We start from the raw sequence: 18,382 nt of genomic DNA on the forward strand, positions 1-18,382 counted from the left end.
TTCATACTACTCTCAATTTTTAATCGAATTTGACCCAAAGTACAAATCTACTGCTATATACAGTATGTCCTTTATACAATAACTGGACCTCGAACATCTTTTCTATGTTTCCACCAGAAAACTTATCAAATTCAACACTAGATTAACTTTTTTTTTTGATAACATAAAGACGCACTGCGTCTTTCTCAGCACATATGTATCTGGTACAGAGGTCTCAGTTCAGACCTCATCATCCCATAAAGCACAGGCAGGTTCTCTGTGTTCACGACATACACGGTTAGTCTGCTCTCCTCTGACTCTGGACTGATTCTCCACAGAACACCGAGGACAGTGCTCGCATCTCCATCACCTTCTTTCGTCTGTTTCGAGTCATGCGGCTGGTCAAGCTCCTCAGCAGAGGGGAGGGCATTCGCACCCTGCTTTGGACTTTCATCAAATCCTTCCAGGTGCAGGAGCAGTGCATTTATCTGATCAGTGAGTGACGGAAATATTAAAGCCACTTCCATTAATCTTTCTCTACTTCCTTTCCTCTCTTTTCCCTGAAGGCTCTGCCATATGTTGCTCTTCTGATTGCCATGCTTTTCTTCATCTACGCTGTCATTGGCATGCAGGTTGGTAACTAAATGTGGCAGAGAGTATTTTTCTACTGTATTATACAAGTTTATAAGGTTACAGCTGTATTCATGTGGAGAATATTTTTACTTCAGGTGTTCGGAAAGATTGCAATGGTGGATGGCACACACATCAACAGGAACAACAACTTCCAGACCTTCCCTCAGGCCGTGCTCCTCCTCTTTAGGTGCGTTGGGAAGTCGGCTCAGGGGTCATGAGTTTACTTTAATGGATCTCTGTTGTTGAGTGATGTATTTGTGTCTGTCGTGCCTGATTGTTCGCAAGGTGTGCCACTGGAGAGGCGTGGCAGGAGATCATGTTGGCCTGTATGCCCGGGAAACTGTGTGACCCAGAGTCCGACTACAACCCCGGGGAGGAGATGACGTGTGGCAGCGGATTTGCAATAGTTTACTTCATCACCTTCTACATGCTCTGCGCCTTCTTGGTACATAATAATTAAACTGTTATGCTTATTATTTATTATTTACTTTTCTTAGTATTGCATTCTGTACTTTTCTCGAAGCAATTCTAAGGTGTAGAATTTATGTCAGACAGGTGTCAGACTGTGTGCTGTCTAACTAAACCTGACTTCTCTATGTTTCATCAGCAAATCCACTTTAGTTGGGGTACATGGCCGTAGGACTGAAAGTTGAATGTTTTTGCGTTTGGACAAAATTAATATTGTTATTATTATTGGATAACAACAAAAAAAATTTGATCCTAACACATTAGCTGGTTTCCATTTTAATTAGATACAAAGGAAACAATATTATAGAAAGTAGTAAAGGACTTTAATGCCACAACAATTTGTCTTTATTATTGTGATTTAGTTTAATTTGTTACTCACAATTAGAAGTGAGTAAAAATCATGGAATACCATGCAACACTATAACATGGTGTATAGGCAATATTTACACTATTATTATATGGTTTAAAATTATAATGAGCTGGATAGCTTGAAAAATTTGAAACATGCTGTGACTAAACTATATATGACACATACTTACCCACAGTTTTTCGCACCTGTAGAGACGCATGAAAAGGCACCACGATGCTAAACAAATAAAAGTGTATCAGCCATTTTTCTTGTCCCTCTCCAGATTATCAATTTGTTTGTGGCCGTCATCATGGACAACTTTGACTATCTGACGCGTGATTGGTCCATTCTTGGTCCCCACCACCTCGATGAATTCAAGAGAATTTGGTCAGAGTACGACCCAGAGGCCAAGTATGTGATTCATTACCTAAAGTATCTCAAAATATTTCACATTCATGGTTCCTGTACAGTCACTTGTCAGTTAATGTCTTCCATGTGTTATTTTCTCTCTTGCAGAGGCAGAATTAAGCATCTGGATGTTGTAACCCTTCTTCGTCGCATCCAGCCTCCTCTCGGCTTTGGCAAACTGTGCCCTCACAGAGTGGCTTGCAAGGTCTCTTCTGCTCTCTTCTTCTATTATCTCATTAACTAAGGTCACACAGACATACTGAGCATTTACCTGGCCTGTTCTATCACATTAAAGGCCTCTATTTGCTCTCTTCTCTCAGAGACTGGTAGCCATGAATATGCCTCTGAACAGTGACGGCACAGTCATGTTTAATGCCACTCTGTTCGCACTGGTGCGAACAGCCCTGAAGATCAAAACAGAAGGTATGAGCCAAATGTAAATCACATTACATTGAACCTCCTCCTTAAAATACATAAATACGCTGCTGATGAATTTACTGAGCCCATTGTTTCTCTGTTACCTGTAATTATGGGGTTGTGTGGATTTAGAATGGCGACGAACTGGATTGCTGGTTTCTCAGGGACATTTGTTTCCCTGTGGTGCAGGTAATCTAGAGCAGGCCAACGAAGAGCTGCGGGCTGTCATCAAGAAAATCTGGAAAAGAACCAGCATGAAGCTTCTGGATCAAGTGGTGCCTCCTGCTGGTGGTTAGTGGAATCGTTCTGTGTCAGTCAACGAAATTGCATACACCTCCTAGTCCTTCTCTTGTAGTTTTACACACAAACCAAGCTAAAGCAGCCTACACAGAATCACAGGTACACCATATGTTGCCCACGTGTTTTTTGCATTAAATTACAGGAAGCGCCAAGCTGTTCTTTAATAAATATGTCATTGAATAAAAAATCACACACACACACACGCACTCTTACAGATTCTCACACACAAGTAAAGCTGTATCATGCTGTTTCTGCTCTGCTCATGTTCTCCTGGTTGCCCCCTCAGCAGTGTGTCTTATCCATGCGTGTTTGATCCACACTCCTCCCTCCTGCCCTGGATGCTGATGGAGGCCACTGACTGTCTGCTGGGCTTTGGGCTTGCATGGCCTTGTAGACCACTGTGCAAGTGCATGTTCTGTCTTTCTCACTAATATGTCTCTCTCTTTCCTTCTTCATCTGTTCCTCTCTCCGTCACTGACGCTCTCTGTTGTCTTAATCTCTGTCCTTTTTTCACTGCTTGAGCTTCCACAGCTTATTCTTCCCACACTTTTATATCTCTGTATCCAAAACTCTGAAACACTTCAGAATATTCTGAAGCAGTTCTGTTTTAGGGTGGTGGCATGGAACTAGTGTTGCCTCTTTCTCCGATCTCTGTCCCCAGCGTGCTTGTTCAAAGTGACTCAGACCCCTGCTTCAGAATGATTCTCACGCACTCTTTCACACACACATACAATGGGACAAAATATACATGCAAGAACATGCCCATACGCAGTTTCAAGTATAGTATTCACTGACTAACACAGATCATATAAGAAAAAGGCATACATGAGCACAAACAGGTAAATTTATGCAAACATACTGACATGTATGATGCCTAGATCTGCTTGCTTGCATGTGCTAAAGTAGTAAAGTAAATTTCATTCTTGAACATAGTCTTCAATAAAGACCCTGGCATCAACAGAAAACAGCTAAAATACTCAACATTTGGGCAGATAAGTCTAAATTTTATCTTAAAGCTAATTTAATAGTAGTTGTTCAAGGTAAATATTATGTAAAGGCTGAAAACTCACTTTATCTTGTAGCCTGTGTGTCACTGCTAATTGGACAGATTAAATTTTTCATTTGTACTGTAGTTTCTGAGTCTATTTTAACCTTAATTCTGCTAACTCTGCCCTTTTTAACAGTAACACAACACTGGGGAAGAATAGACAAAAAAATATAACATAGTTTCATAACCCACAAATTCAAGGGTCATATTATTAGGTGTTAATTTGCACTATCCAATTCCAAAACAAACATAAAATTTAGAAGATTACACTTGGATCATCTAAATCTTTTCAGAAGTAGAAATACAAACACACACAAATTGAAGCGATAGTCGAATATATTTGATTTTCTGTTCTTTCTGAAATACAGTGAAGGATCTCAGGTGCTGCACATTGAGGTACAGTATATACACCATCAAGATGGATGTATATAATGTGGATTAAAATCATTTGGTTGATTGGGGTTGCAGCGTGCCTCACTTGTCTGCAGTCCTAAACTGATGAACCCAGAATTTTAAAGAGAATGGACGAGGGAGGAGAAGAGTCTCTCCTTCTCCCAGAATACTCTGTGTAGTGACCTGCTGACACAGGAAGCATTTGTGTGGTCTGTTCACTCAGATGATGAGGTAACCGTGGGGAAGTTCTATGCCACCTTCCTGATACAGGACTACTTTAGGAAATTCAAGAAACGTAAAGAGGAAGGCCTGGTGGGTGCTCACCCCTCCCAGAACAACACAGCCATTGCCTTACAGGTGAGTCTCACAGAGTTTGTGTGTGTCTCAGAGAGTGTGTGGTGTCTTACGTAAGAGAGAGGGGAGTGAGACTGTTGAACACTGTGTGAAAACATAGATTTACAAGTACTGTAATTTTGTTAAGTCAAGTCTGTATAAAATGTGTCTTTGTACATTTCATTCAAATATCATCAAGTGTGCTAATGTTATGGTTTATAATCCAGCAGGACGTTCATGATCTTGGTGTACAGTATGAATCTGTAACTGTGACTTATATATTCCCAGTGTGTGAACTTGTTATTTGTGTCTCTGCATCTTTGAATATCATATATGTTGATGTTAAGCGTGTGTCATCATCTCCAGCCATCATTTCAAGATGTCTTTCATGTTTTCTGTGCATCACAATTCACTCATCGACTCATGAAATTCACATGCAAAGCTTGTTGCCATTTCTGTTACCTTATAATGTGAGATATATGGCTTCAGTGTGTCACCATATATCAATGTCAGACAGTAAACATCACCAGCGTTTAGTTTATTTATAATTAAATCTTTGTGAATATTGTGCTAATTTTGTTATGTACATCTGCAAAGAAGAGAAGGAAGAAAAGTATTTTTGCTTTGTTTGTTTTTTTTCGTTTTTTTTACTGCACTCACTGAGGCATATGTGAGAGAAAGCACAGTTGGATGCTACACAAGTAATATTCACAGCAGGATGCATTCAAGAGAGCACATTTGTCTGTCTGTGTGTTCTCATCTCTCACAGTCTGTCAGTACTGTAAATGTCAGGTGTTGCATACTCCAGCACAGGTGTGTGTATGCCCAGTATGTGTGATGGTTGTGACCTAATGATGTCAGTTTTCATACTATGAGGTGTAAGATGAAGGTTCCAGCTGTAGCGCTTAGCCCTCTCATTGTCATGGTTACAGGCTGGCCTTCGCACGCTGCATGATATTGGGCCCGAAATTCGCCGAGCGATATCATGTGATCTGCAAGATGACGAACTAGTAGACTTTATTCCAGAGGAAGACGAGGAAATTTATAGGGTAACTTATTTTAATTTTACCTGGCAGGCAGAATGTTTATGGCAAAATTAACATATTGTGCTTGTAATGAAGTTACTCAATTGATGCTTTTCCATGGTAATATATAAAGGTGCTCTCTATAAAAGGGAATGTACTCAGAGAAACAGTATTCAGCTAAATTTGCAGTAGGTAAACTGTCCCAAATTTATATTGCTACAATAAGTAGCTTTTTTTCATTGTGTTTATTTTGGCTTTTTTTTCACCATTCCAGTTCCAAAAAACTACAAAGAGTGCATTCATTTTGCTCACATATGTCATATGCCATAAAACCAGCTTCTGAACTTATTTTTGCTCATACAATTTCTGAAAAGAAAACTTAACAACGGACTTAACATCAATAGCAAATTTGTTCTGCTGCACTGTAAAAAGTAGAGGCCCTGGTGGTTTTACTTTGAGCGTTCCTTCACAGCGTAATGGCGGACTCTTCGGTAACCATCTCATGAATGGTGGTCATCGGCGATCCAACGGCCATCAGACCAACGCCACACAGCGACCTCTGCAGGTGCAGCCTCCTCCTCACTACGCCCACATGGAGCAGCCGGTGGGGCGCCTGTCTCGAGCCAACGCAATGTCCCACCCCAACCACCATCATCACCACCACCACCATCACCACCGCCACCACAATTCTTACGGCAAGTCTCCCAAATCCACCAACATCAACCTCAACAATGCCAACGTGTCCAGTCTGCCCAACGGAGGACACCATCGCTACTATGAACATGCACCTCCCAATGGCTACCCAGGTCTACGCAGTTCCTACTACGACTACGACAAGCCCCGGACACCCCAGAGTCAAAGGTATCCACACACTTATCATCAGCCTTTGATCTGATGGAGAAATGGTTCAAACAATGAATGAACAAGATTGAGATCTGTCAGCTAAAATATCTGATAAAATGTACAGTCCAGCCCAAAGCCTTGTTTAGCAGCCATTGGTGTACTGTGTGTGGTTGAGCCCAGTTTGTTTGGTGGTGTTTTCTTGCTGATATAACTTGCCAACTGTTGAAATTACATGTACTAAACATGTAAAACCACATCCTGTCAAGTTATTGTCAACGTAGATTTTTGCAGCAGACCTTTCTTAACTGTAACATTGAAAGAAAAACTGTTCTTTTTCAACTCGTCGGTGTGCAGAAGTCAAGCCTGAACAGTCACACACAGAGAAATCAACTGCGGAGCAGGCAGAGATACCAGTTTAAGGGATGTTCATTTATTAAATGACAAAAATTTAATGCATACAATAATGAAAGAAAAAAAACTTTAAATGATTTACAAAGTCATTTAAAAAACAGACAATTTCACCTCCTTTTAAAGGAATAGTTCAACATTTTAAGAAATAACTTTATTCGTTTTCTTGCATAGCTTAGAAGGTTGATACCATTTTTACATCTGTCCATTCAATATTAAACCAAGAGGTGGCCAGCTTAAGTTGGCTTAGCACTAAGACTGGAAGCAGGGGGAAACAGCTAGCCTGGATATGTCCAAACATAACAAAGTCCTCCTACAAACACTTCCAGTGCTCACTTTGTATCTTGTTTTTTTATAACTGCTGAGCCAGGCGAGGTGTTTCTCCTTTTCCCAGTCTTTGTGCTAAGCTAGGCTAACTGGCCGCTGGCTGTAGCTTTCTATTTGCTGAAAAGACATGAGAGTGGTATCAATCTTCTCATCTAAGTCTTGGCAAGAAAGTGAATAAGCGTATTTCTCCAAATTTAGAAAGATTTATGATCTCATGCTTTGACAGCTTTTGGTCAAATCTAGTTCATTCAGTTAGATATGAAAAATTCGTCACGATGCAAATTTGGAGAAATGATAATGATTACATTGAATTATTGTCTAATCATAGTTTCAAGTGTTTTCCTAATAAGTAAGGTTTTTGTACATGTTTTGTGAACAGAAGTGCACAAAACAAACAGAGAATGTGGGTACAAAATTAGGCAAATTAGAAAACTCTATCAAAGAAAATAGATCATACAACACATCGAATATCACACAGTGATAATATCTGACACCAAGTGTATCACTTTCAAAGGATTTAGATATGGATTATGGATTTTCCCTTCAAGGGCAAGGCTCCACTCTTCACCTGAGGGGCTTTCTCAGTCTTTTCATGCAGCTATCTCAGGTTTTATGACAGCACATAACTGAGAACGGGGGGGAATTTAAAAAAAACAAAACCAAAAAAACAGTGAGATTATTTGCTGCAACCACAAATCCAGAGGACGTTTTCTGTTACATAAGTATTTCTTCCAGCAGGCAGGACCCAGCTTGTTATCACACCTTCCTGTTTCACAAACCTTTATTGTAAACCTTTCATTCCATAATGAATCACATGCCTTCTCTCTTGCTGACAGTTAACTTCATAAGTGACCAATAGTAAACCTATCTCCTGATTTCCCATGCTCTGTTCAGTCTGCTGCTTCAGTATTGGCCCGTTTTTCTTTAGTATCCCATAAGTTTGGGGGACAATTTCATTGATACCACTTTACAGAAGAGAAATAATTTTCAGTTTTTTTCTTATCTTAAGAATAGAAAATGGAGTTGTCAACCAACACTGGAGTCAATGTCCACCATCACGCTCTCTCCTCCTCATACATATATATGAGAATGCTGTATATGTTTCATATACTGTATGATATATATGTCACATTTTCTCCTCCGTTTTCTCTGTGTTCTCTCCCTCTCCCTTTCTCCTTCCTAACCAAAATGCTTTCTCTTGACCATCCCTCTGCTTTCTTGGACAGAAGGCGCTACTATGAGACCTATGTTAGGTATGTTGTTTTTCTAGGTTTGGCTCCAGCAGTATGTCTCGACAGCAAAAGAAGGACTTTATTTTCTATGTTTATTTGTTTCATTTTGACTTGGTTTTGGATCGATTAATGGTTGCATCCTTGCTAAGTCAGTGTTATGAGCTATATGCTGGCCAGTCATTTGGTGGCTGGTTATTATCCGTCTTTGTTTTGACACTCTTGTGTCAATGCTTTAAAGTAAAAGGAGAAATAACATAAATGTGAGTGGCTAGCATATTGCTGAGAGCAACCCTGCTTTATGCATGTGTCAAAGTGACATGCTTGCTTTGAAGAAGGACCCAGAAGCTCGAAAAGAAGGAAGTATATGAGAATGTTTTGAAAAATCGCTCTATTAGTCACCACTAGTTCGGTTTTATGCTTCATCCCACAAAGTTGCAGTCCTACACCCAATTCATGAAAAGCTTCTTAACCAGAAAGAGATCTGTGTTTTAATTAATCTGATAAAGGATATTAAGGCAGGATGTTTAGTTGCAAGCGAGATGCTCTTCAGCCAGAAACTTCTGCCTGTTGTCTTGGTTTGGCTGTGATTAATATTAATAAGGGTGGTCAGTTGCATCGCTGCCCCCTGGAGGCTTGCGTCTGCATGGCAGTGCATGGCCCTATTCCAGTGACCCCCCATCTCCCTCCCCGGATAGCCGCAGCGCGGACGCTCTGACCCCTGTGCCCTGGCCTTCCTTCAGGTCCCATGGAGGGGATGGGCGCCACCCCACCATCCGCAGGGAGGAGGAGTTTGATGAAGACCACTTCTCTGGGGAGTATTACAGTGGGGAGGAGTTTTATGAAGATGACAGCATGCTGTCAGGGGACAGGTATTACTCTTTCTGATTGCCTTTCTGCATTGGACCCAACAGTCTTATGTGCTATTTTACCCTGCCTTTTTCAAAAATTGAATCAGAAGAGTTTTGGGAAAGTGTGTGCCAAACCGTGTCTCCCAAAAAGCTCTTTATTCAATATGTTGACAGGTATCAGAATAGTGACACAGAGTATGAGACTCCCAAAGGTTACCATCACCCTGACAGTTACTACGACGATGATGAGCAGCCTCTCTACCGTGACTCGCGAAGGTCACCAAAGAGACGGCTGCTTCCTGCCACACCTCAAGGTATCTCCTTATCTACATACATACCTGCAGCATGACTCATATTTTAACCTTGCACTGTGTGTGTCTAATATAACATTATCATTCATAAAAAAGTATCAATTATATAACGTTACAGAAAAAAAAGCATTTTGATGCAAAATTAGAAACACTGTCCTTTCCGTACTTGTGTTGTGGCTTTGCTGCTTATCCTACATTGTTCTTGTGCTATTGATTTAGATTTTAAATCATTCAGTTATCCTATCAAGGAAATTAAAAGCCCATAGGCTATAGGCTTGCTATAAAGCAACTGGGTTACATATACAGCATTGGGGGAAAAAAAGTCACAAAGCTTTCTTTTTGTTCACTAAATGCACACACACCAACTCTTTTCACTGTATGATTTATCCACCCACCCAGTTTCATATTCGTGATTGTTTGCTATGCTAAAGTTTTGCATGCTGCTAAAGTTTCCTGCACAACGTCACTCACTGGTCCACCGCTGGCTTGTTCAGGTCACAGGAGGCCATCCTTCAACTTTGAGTGTCTGCGCAGACAAAGTAGCCAGGACGAGCTTCCACATCAGCGCACTGCTCTACCGCTGCACCTTATGCAGCACCAGGTAACACAGACACATGTACTGTTTGCTCACGGACATTGTTTTAAACACTGTGTTATGTTTTGTCTTGTTTTGGACGAATTACGTTTTCACTTGACTGATTGCATCAGTGTTGTGACCAACTTTAAGTTGAAATGAACTGATCACATTTCTTTTCGATAACTAAATATCACAGATATTTGTTGAATCAAGGTAACTACTGTCAGAAAACAGAAGAAAACTGAACTGCCTACATGCTTGTATTCCTGGCTCTCTCCTGACCTGTCAGGTAATGGCTGTAGCAGGCCTGGACTCCAGCAGAGCCCACCGCCTCTCCCCGACCCGCTCCACCCGCTCCTGGGCAACTCCCCCTGCCACCCCAGCCAGTAAGGACCAGTCACCATACTATACCCCTCTCATCCGTGTGGACCACCCACACAGGGAGAGTGCTGCTAGCAGCCATGTGTCTGTGCGCAAGAGTTCCTGGTACACAGATGACCTTGAGTTCTCCCAGAGGACGTACTCACCTGTCCACCTGCAGGTGCCACCTGAGTACCATAACCAGTACCACCAGAAGAGAGGCAGCGCCACCAGCCTTGTGGAAGCGGTAAGTCTGTGGTGACATAGGGAGAGGGGAGGTGTCTCTGTTCAGATAATCTAATTGAATCTTGTAGGCACATTTTTAGATTCATTCTGTTGTCAAAACAAAATGTTGCAAGCAAGATATACAAAACAAGGTTCTGAAAATCCACAGTAACATATTTTTTCCTCGTATACTGTCGAGCAGGTTTTGATATCAGAAGGGCTTGGGAGATACGCCAAGGATCCCAAGTTCGTTGCTGCCACAAAGCATGAGATAGCAGATGCATGTGAGATGACGATAGATGAAATGGAGAGTGCAGCCAGCCACCTACTTAACGGAGGAATGGGCCCAGGCGTCAACGGGGTCAGTGTGTTTCCCCTTCTGACTCCAAGGGACTATGAACTGCAGGACACCGCAGCCAGCTACAGCGACGAGGAGCCAGAGACAGAACACAGAGCTCCTTATGAGGAGGACCTGGCAGATGAGATGATCTGCATCACGACTTTATAGCAGAGGCTGGAGAAACCTGCCAATTAGAACCTTTCTCAGACTACAATCAGTGAAAATAAAAAGAAATGCATCTGTTGGCTCCGACCAAAAGAAGTGCCTTTTACATTGAAGAGAAAAGGCATATAGAAGAGAGAAACATTAGTCTTGTTCATTTAATTGTTCTCCACCGGCCAGCAAAAGGAGGTCAAAGCACAGAGCCAGATACCATCCCTGCTGTGCATAGAGGGACTGACTGGACCCTCCTGTCAAAGGCCTTGACCTGAAGTTGACATACAGGTTCAGCCTGCAGCCAATCAGAGATGAGCACAGTGATGCCAGTGAAAGATGGACCAATTGGCAAAGGTGTGAGATACTGTATAGGGCAGGTCTCTAAGGGTGATGACAATCAGATGTACGATGTCATTACCTCAGTCACTTTATTAAGGTTTGGCATATCATGCAAGTTTTCAATGCAAGCATAGAAAGGCATATCTCCTCCCGTAGTCGTTACAATACCTTGGTCCCATTGTTGTTAGAACAGATCATTCAATGATTGCTACAGCTGAGTCAAAAAGTGAAGAGCACCAGTAGAGTTCTACCAGATTATGCAGGAACTAACTGTCCTACTTATAGCATCATTCAACTTGAGATATGTACTTTTGAAACGATAAAAGCATTTGTGATAAATGCACTGGCAGGCGGGTTATTTTAAATTTTAGAATAGCCTGATTAATATTTCATAGTTGATATGGTATAAATTGTATTATATAACAAAAGAAACTTTGTAAAGAGATATTCTATATTTTGTAATTATGTATCATTTAAAAGATCAGCAATATGGACCCTTGTGACTCCTGTTATGCTATAAAAGCAGACTTGCATTATTTTATTAGGTATTCTGATATTTGTTTGCCTTTTATTTCTTTGCTGATATGCACCCTTTATTTTGCCTACGAAACAGCATTTTTAAGAGGTTCTGCTTGTGTGACAACACTACTGCACAAGATATGCAAATGGCTTTGATTTCTCAGCATAGGAGTACACGTGTTACTTCATCAAACCAACACCAGTTGCATAAGGTTAAGCCCCCTTTAAAGGAGCATTTTTAGAAGGCAAGCCTCAAGGATCCAGTGCCGAAATTTTATACAGATGTGATGGACACATTTGTTTGCATATTTTGTGCAGGACCTGCACAAGAATTTAAAATGCATAGTGCATTTACAATGCTGCTTTTAGGTTTCGTCAGCCCCTACTGAAATGCCTTTTTGCTGCTGAAAGAACGAAAAATGATAGATGGTAATAACAGGGATAAATTATTATTTCTCATAGCTTGTGCTGGGATTTTCCATGACATACAGTACTCTTTGTTGTTCATGGTGTGATTCCATTCAACATTTGTCCTGAATCTTCGCAGTCACTTCTTAGTCTTCATGTAGTGCGCAAGGGCTCGGAGCCTGTGGTGGCAGGAGACACGTGCACACATCCAAAGGTCAGAAACAGTCCAACATGCGTTGTAGGTGGAAGGACGGAGGGTGTCCTGGCTTCAGGATGCTGGAGAGAGGCAAAGCAATACGTAACCCCCCGCCCCTTTCTCTCTCAGCCTGCCTGGTTCCTGCATACAGAATACCTCGTTAGGCAACGGTGACAACATATCATTGTCTCAACTTATCTGTCTGTCACAGTGTCCCACAGTGGAGTCTGAAAGAGATTAAGCAGGGTTGAACCTGGACTTTGTCTTTTTCCTCTAATCCCATTTACTAATCAGACCAGGAGGGAAAACTCACCCTGGATGCATGAAAAGGAGCAAATGATGCCCACAAGTTGGAACACAAACAACGAAATATCTTTCCGTTTTTATCGGTTACCATTTATTAATCTATCACGATAAGGATACTGGACTAAAAATCTGAAATGGGCTTTTTCAGGCATTACCATGGTGAGTTTGAATTAGCACCAAGGATATTTAAGGTAAATGTGATCTGCTGTTCATGAGTGTTTGATTTGTAGGCGAGTGCGTACTGTACTCTAATTCAACCGAATACTGTAATGAAAATGTAGGTTTTCCATTCTGTGTGCACATTGAAAGGGCTCTTTGAATTGTTTGTGAGTAAAAAAAAATGTGTTCCAGTCCTTTTGTTGATGACTGTCATATAAAAGGACCGATGCACATAACAGGCACATTGTACTATTCGTAGCAATTACAGTACTGATGAACTGAAGATATGCATTATTTTGTAAACACTTTTAAAAGTTGTGTTAAACTAAAGATGAAAAGAACTTACTTTTACCTCATGTCAGGGATTCCTGAAAAAAAAAAAAGAAAATAATGATTTGGTTCAGTCTATACCAATGGTATTTAAATATTAGCACATAGCTGTTTGTCTTTGCACAAGTAACTGTATAGTGCTTTTGTTTCTCCTTTTTCTAAACAAATTTGTGTATTAAGGTGAGACAATTTTGTACTTTTTGTGACTGTGTGTATGGTTTAGTGGAATCTATATTTGTCATTTACAGCTCACCTTAAAATGCTGGGAATGAAAGAGTATTAAAAAATATTTTCAAGGTGCACCGTTCCTCTGTTTGTGGGTAGGGAAAAAATAAAATGGTAAAGTACCAGTTTACAGAGAAAAACATATATTGATTTGAACATTTCTATTTGTTTTCTTCATATTGTTATTATTATAATTACTATAACAACTATTAATGTTCTGAAAGCTGTATTTAAATAGAAGATAATGTAAAATATGTACAAAAGTATGGAAAGACCCACGGTAATGTTCTCTACTTGAAAGTCTAGATATTTGCTCCTTAATGTTTTTATTCAGTAAACATCATTTCTCTTAGTAGCAAATGCTTTACTATAACCGACTAGGTTTTGTATCAATACATTTTTTTGTATTTTTCATTTTATTTTGGCCTTGACTTTATTTGAATCAATACTAATATATTATTTTCTATTGATCATCATTGAATAAACTTATGCTGAATTACTGTTCTCATTTATTTGTATTCTGTGCTTTTTAGAGAACAAACAGACACTGGACACTGTTCTCGGTTAAGTTTTTACCCATACCATTATAGATTAGATCTTCATACAGTATATACGATAAAACCCCATCTTAATGCAAAAAAACACAAACATTCAAACACTGTAGTCATAGTACATCACTGAGATCTGTGTAACAGGTGACAAAAAGGACAGAAATCTCTTCAGTGGATGGTTGTAGGCATGTGTACACTTCAGGCGGGAGACACTTTGTTGGTTGTAGTCTCCACAGTTGTTGCTGCTTCTGACGCCTCGTCCTGTTCCGAGGGCTCTTTCCCACACAGCAGGAAGGGCACGGCATATTTACGAAACTATAGAAAACAATGAAAAAAGAACATAAGTTCAGCCATACTGTCGTTTTTTTCATGCATCAACAAACATTCAGACATCATTCAGTAGCTTGTGCAAGGGGCATTAATGTGCATACAGACAGAAATTCAAATAAACTAAATGATATATTCTATCTATTATAGAAATGAATATAAAAATAATTGTTAACAATAATAGTAAAATATTGCCAAATAAACAATAACTTTAACTTTTTAAACAAACTTTTTGACATGTAAATATATATGCAATCATTCAGGGGACTCAAAAACTTTTCATAATATTTGTTTTTTGTTGGTCTCAAAGAATCAAAAAGCAATTTATATACTGTATACAATTTACATATACTTTTATTTATATGTACTTTTTTCTTTACATTGCATTAAAAGCCTCCACCTGTAATTTTGATATGTCTTCACTGCCTGATTAACATATGCCTCCAGAATTTGCTGACATTTAGTGGAATCCATTCTTCCCTCTGTCCTTGCGATATTTCCTGTGGCTCTGGCTGCCAAACATCCCCAAAGCAGAATATTTCCAGCCTCAACAGTTAGCAAGGTCTTCTTTTTTATCAGATACTGCTCCATCTTTTCTCCAAACACAACTGTGGTGATTGTAGCCAAAGACCTCAATTCTAACTTCACCTGTCTAACACACTTGTCTCCAAATGACAACATCTGGCTTATCCAGATGTTGCTTTGCTTACTTCAAACGATGACTTTTGTGATGAGGTCATAGGTAAGGTTTTTCTTCTGATGACTCTTCCATGTGCGTCAATGCTGCACGGTGGAAAAGTACGCTACCACTGCTGTATCAGCTAAACCTTCCTGCAGCTCCTTTCAGTCATGTGCGGGTTTTGTTTTTGCCTTTCTGCCCAGTAAAAGTACAGTTTTCCTTTCTTGACTTCCACAGTTCCCCTTGACTGCCTTTTCTTACTGTCATTTCGGACAGTGGATATTTCAGGCTTCGAAGCACTTTGATACCTTTTTATAGTCTCCCCCTGCTTTGTATGCATCAGTTAGCTTCATTTTAGACCCTCAGTCAGCCAATGGTTGTTGATTGTCACCGCAAAGTTTGAAACAGAGAATTTATCATCAGCCGACAATGACAATTCTTGACCTGACCTCTGTAATCTCTAATTTGCCCCAGTGGTGTCCAAACTTTTGCATTCACCTGTGTATATAAACAGTTTTGTCTTTACACCCAATTTCAACAGAGTTTCTTCTTACATTAACACAAATTCCTCTGCTCTACTGAATATCTGTTCTGAGACGAGGTACTATACTGTCTTTTAATAACACTAGATGGTGCTGATGCCCCAAAAGAGCAAAATATTTAATTCATAAGCTTTTCCCTTCCAATTCATCATGCAATTTATCATATCTGGATATATTTTATACTTATAAAAATAATCTTTATGGTGTTACAGCACCTGTTTGTTGAGGTAGATGTAGATGATAGGATTGTACACAGTGCTGCTCTTGGCCATGTAGACAGGCACTGTGCCAATCAATGGATGAATCTCCAAATCAGGGTTGTAGACCACCAGCATGGCCAGGCTGGCATAAGGCAACCAACTGATCAGAAATGTCAGGACCATCAGAATCACCATAGATGCCACCTTCATCTCTCCCTTAGCTACTGCTCCGCCTTCCACACAGGCCATCTTTGATACCTGTAACACACAATGAAAACACCAGTGGAAAAATACTGTGTTACAAGTAAAAGCCCTACATTCAAAATCCTACTAAGAAAAGCACAGAAGTTTTATCAGAAAAATTGGCCCCTCTTAAGGGTCACAGGATAAATATGAGTGGTCGTGAGATGATTAATGGGGGGAAAGAAGAAGAAACAACGTTCTGTTCTGCAAATCTGTCTTCACATTTTGCCCTTTTCTATAATATTTGCTTTTTCTTTTTTTTTTTTAATTGGATGATTTGACCACTTTGGGCCTCAGACAGTTATTTAGCCTCTAAGAATGCCTCGAATGCCTCAAAATTTTACTTTAGTACAGTACTTGAGTAAACGCACTCAATGACTTTCCACCATGATGAAACCAAAATGTAAAAATGCTCACCTGGTGTAATGTCCACATTAGTTTTGTGTAGGATGCCAGGATAAGGGCAAAAGGAACAGCAAAACATACTGCAAAATAAGCCAGGATGTAGGAGACGTTTTGAGGATCTCGGTTTTGCCAGTCTGGTGCACAGGATGTCCCGACCCCCTCCAGCTCATACCTGCCCCAGCCAAACAGGGGAGGTAAGTTCCATGTGAGGGACCACAGCCAGGACAAGGCAATACCTCCAACCGCATGCTTCTTTTGGAAGGTTATCTGCCCCAACGGCTTACATACAACAAACATCCTCTCCACTGCGATTAGAGCAACTGTGCACAGAGATGTGATGCCTACGGACAGTTGTTAAAACATAAATTAATATTGTACTATGAGAAAATAATGTAAGCACAATGATTAAAAGGATATTTCCCTTTTTGTTAAACTAAAAACAGTTATTGTGACCATTAATTGAGCAATCAAATCTCATTTTACATAAGAAAGGATGCACGTTGTACCTTATCTCTGTATATTAAAAGAACTACTTAACCTAAGCTGTTCTCCTCTTTTCACTCACCAAACAAGGACACTGCAAAGCCCTCCATGACACAGCCTGTTCTTCCCAGGGAGAAGTACCCCTGGGCATTGTTGACCACAGACAGCACCCCTCCAGTCATGGCTGTGCCCAGGTCAGCCACAGCCATGTTCACCAGAGCGTAGTTGAGCGGCTGCCTCAGCTGCTTGTGCATGAGGGACACAATAATCACTGTAGCGTTGAGTATGATGGCTGGACCAGTGAAAACGGCCATAATGATGGAAAGAATAATGAAGCCAGTGCGTGACAGAGGGGGATCCCCCTCTGGGGCAAGGTAGGAGGAAGCATTCGGTAAAAAGACAGGGCGTTGCATGGATGCAACACTTTAAAAAGTGGTCGGGCAGTTTCTTCCTCACCTGGTGCTCCTAGATGTTCAATATCTCACAGCTCGAGTGCGACAGCTGAGATTAAATGCCTTGAGTCTAAGAATAAATCCTCCAGATCTGGACTTAACAAAGAGTAATTCCTCCAAATGATGATCCTTGAGCCCTCACCTTTTGCTTGATTGTAAAGGCACTTAAACAGGATGACTACAGAGTGCTCTTCACTGGGATCAGTCCTCTGAGCACTCCTCCCTCGCAGATGAATAAAGATGCTGCTGGTTTAGCTTTATGAGAAATATTCAGATGAAGTGTGTCACAACATATAGCATCTGCAGTAAAGATTGATGGGGGCTGATTTTTGTTTCTGGTCCTTTTTCGAACTTTCTACGTCTGTCTCTTTGCTTTCCTCTCACAAACCAGGGGTCGGTGAACATTCATCAGAACATCAGTATTGAGTCAAGTCAAGTCAGTTTGTTCATTGAGCATATGTAAGACAACAGATGTTGACCAAAGTGACTTACAGAGCCATACAAATATATTCACACAATTAAAATGAAAATAATTAGATATAAAAGAGTCCCCAAGAAAATAAAGGCAATCATGCAGTTATGTTAATCATTGTTGCGACTCCACTGCGGTCTCTTTTCCTTGGTACCAGTGAGGAGTCTTGGTGCTTCGTGGACAATCTGCAGGTGAGACAGAGAAGACTGACAATGTAATCAAGACATTGTAATGACAACATAGAAGAATTAATTCACATATTCTGGTACTGCCTTTCAGTTGCACTGTTCCAGACAAAAGTGGTGGTGAGCATGATCATCCTCCTTTGAAAAAATATTTGTTTGCAAAACAAAGATGGAGAATAGCTTGCCAGTTGAATTATTTAAGCCTGTTATATCACATAGCACAGAGAAAATATTAATAGCACAAACCAATAACAAGTGTAAAATATATGCAGCTGGACTGGAAAAACTTTGGTGGACACTTACTTTTCTTTTCTGTATTACTACTGAAGCAGTATATTTCACTTATTTAGGTTTATCTGTAGAGTAGTTAGAGGAGCAAAA

At 40.3% G+C, this 18,382-nt stretch overlaps 2 protein-coding genes across 2 annotated transcripts in view; one reads left to right on the forward strand and one right to left on the reverse strand.

Moving 5' to 3' along the window:
- Window positions 1-10,992, forward strand: part of cacna1da (calcium channel, voltage-dependent, L type, alpha 1D subunit, a) — a 55,951-nt gene extending 44,959 nt beyond the window's left edge. Inside the window, exons 33-49 of the mRNA XM_040158726.1 lie at window positions 318-446; window positions 546-611; window positions 708-799; window positions 898-1,057; window positions 1,713-1,840; window positions 1,946-2,042; window positions 2,158-2,260; window positions 2,444-2,545; window positions 4,219-4,352; window positions 5,261-5,377; window positions 5,826-6,214; window positions 8,158-8,184; window positions 8,904-9,032; window positions 9,186-9,325; window positions 9,817-9,923; window positions 10,189-10,506; window positions 10,687-10,992. Coding sequence (XP_040014660.1) covers window positions 318-446; window positions 546-611; window positions 708-799; window positions 898-1,057; window positions 1,713-1,840; window positions 1,946-2,042; window positions 2,158-2,260; window positions 2,444-2,545; window positions 4,219-4,352; window positions 5,261-5,377; window positions 5,826-6,214; window positions 8,158-8,184; window positions 8,904-9,032; window positions 9,186-9,325; window positions 9,817-9,923; window positions 10,189-10,506; window positions 10,687-10,992 — 2,544 coding nt within the window. The remainder of the gene's footprint in view (window positions 1-317; window positions 447-545; window positions 612-707; window positions 800-897; window positions 1,058-1,712; window positions 1,841-1,945; window positions 2,043-2,157; window positions 2,261-2,443; window positions 2,546-4,218; window positions 4,353-5,260; window positions 5,378-5,825; window positions 6,215-8,157; window positions 8,185-8,903; window positions 9,033-9,185; window positions 9,326-9,816; window positions 9,924-10,188; window positions 10,507-10,686) is intronic.
- A 3,219-nt stretch (window positions 10,993-14,211) lies between these two features.
- On the reverse strand, window positions 14,212-17,305 carry LOC120783133 (parapinopsin-like). The gene is made up of 4 exons (XM_040115881.1): window positions 16,975-17,305; window positions 16,422-16,750; window positions 15,777-16,019; window positions 14,212-14,328 (listed from the first exon to the last, which is right to left on the reverse strand). The coding sequence occupies exons 1-4, from the start codon at window positions 17,303-17,305 to the stop codon at window positions 14,212-14,214; spliced, it is 1,020 nt and encodes a 339-aa protein (XP_039971815.1).
- Between the last annotated feature and the right edge of the window lie 1,077 nt (window positions 17,306-18,382).

This window comes from Xiphias gladius, chromosome 21 (genome assembly GCF_016859285.1).
Source record: "Xiphias gladius isolate SHS-SW01 ecotype Sanya breed wild chromosome 21, ASM1685928v1, whole genome shotgun sequence".
Classification (NCBI taxonomy): domain Eukaryota; kingdom Metazoa; phylum Chordata; class Actinopteri; order Istiophoriformes; family Xiphiidae; genus Xiphias; species Xiphias gladius.